We start from the raw sequence: 1430 nt of genomic DNA, 5'->3' as shown, positions 1-1430 counted from the left end.
ACAAGTGCAGACTTGTGCTTGCACAGAATGCTGTGCTAAGGTTCCAGACACTTTAATGTGTTTTAGCCAAATCTCCTTCCTGGTTACCAATTGCTTTTTAATAACGTGGAGCAAAAGAAATCATTTTGTCTTGAGTTATATCTGTGACTGTCCTAATCAAATAAAAACTGGATCTAAGGTCAAATCCAGCTTTAGGATGGCTCAAGTTGAAGACCAGTTTGATGTGTCTCTCTCTCTTCCCATTTACTACTTCTCTGCTTCAAACCTACTACTACACAAAAACTTGTGTGCAGCGTAATTCAAGCAAGACATAGGAAGAATTCCAGATCAAAGGGACAAATCCAGCTCACCACATTACCAACGCGCAGTGGAGGGATGTATTTTTTGATAATACTGCTAAACAAGCTTCAGAGAAAGAAAGGTAGCAACCTCACACAAGCAGCAGGTGAGTAAGGATGCCTGACATTTCTTTGGAATTCAAGCACACTGTGTACAACTGCTCTGCATCAAACAGGTCACGGTGTCCACCAGTACAGAGGAGCCTGATAAACACTACCCATGCATGAGCTTTGTCAATTATGTGTATTTTGCCAAATGTGCAAGCACTTGTAAAACCTGAACCAGCTTTCCTACAATATGAAGATGCAAAAACATTCTTTAAAGATCTCAGTAAAACTGAGAGTCCCTGAAAAATGACACATAAAAAAAACCCCATGAGGAACCTTCCTCCCATTAGGACAGTACCAGCCCAATCTACATAGTCAAACCCCAATTTCACTCAATATTTAAATCAACACATAATCTGAATGTGCCAAAGCAAAGAGGTACAACCCTGCCAAAGTGTCCCATCAGTATTTGAAAAGTAGAACCTCAGTCTAGGCAATGTAATGAAAATGCTACTTCAATAGCACCTTCAAAACTCAACACAGCCCGATGCCTTCCCCAGGCTCAGCCTGAAGGGGCAAATTGAATGGCAAAAACCTTCTAGGGGACACAAACTCTGATGTGCCTGAATTACAACTGGATAAAGATATCAGCATTAGATAGGATGAAGCTATCTTACATACCATGGGCAAAAGACTGCCAAAAACGAGATCAACCAATACAAACCCAGCCCTCGGTATCTGCTTAAGGGCCTCAGATGAGCTGCTGAAACTGAGCACTAAAGGCAGGTGAGGAACCAACGTCAAACACAACCCTGGCCTGCTCCAGGGCCGCTCACGAACCACACCTGGCTTCTTGGCTGGAGGCTTCTGCTCCTCCTCGCTGGAGCTGTCACTGCTGCTGGAAGACTTCTTCCTCTTCGCCGGGGGGCCGTTCGGGACCAGCTTTCTGTTCTTGGCAGCTGGAGACCTGCGGGCAGGAGGGATGAGCTGGGCAGGGGGGCAGAGCTGGGCGCCCGGGGGGGCAGCGCGGGAGCGCGCCCCGGC

General features: G+C 46.3%; 1 protein-coding gene across 1 annotated transcript in view; it reads right to left on the bottom strand.

Annotated features, from left to right (window-relative positions):
- The window catches only part of LOC103812018 (nucleolar and coiled-body phosphoprotein 1-like), a gene marked incomplete at its 5' end in the record, with an annotated part of 9861 nt that extends 8508 nt beyond the window's left edge, over nucleotides 1–1353 (bottom strand). Inside the window, one exon of the mRNA XM_009085024.1 lies at nucleotides 1232–1353. Coding sequence (XP_009083272.1) covers nucleotides 1232–1353 — 122 coding nt within the window. The remainder of the gene's footprint in view (nucleotides 1–1231) is intronic.
- Between the last annotated feature and the right edge of the window lie 77 nt (nucleotides 1354–1430).

This window comes from Acanthisitta chloris, unplaced genomic scaffold (assembly GCF_000695815.1).
Source record: "Acanthisitta chloris isolate BGI_N310 unplaced genomic scaffold, ASM69581v1 scaffold31931, whole genome shotgun sequence".
In the NCBI taxonomy this organism is placed as follows: Eukaryota; Metazoa; Chordata; class Aves; order Passeriformes; family Acanthisittidae; genus Acanthisitta; species Acanthisitta chloris.
Note: the sequence above shows the minus strand (reverse complement) of the source record. Positions and strands in the feature narration are given on the sequence as shown.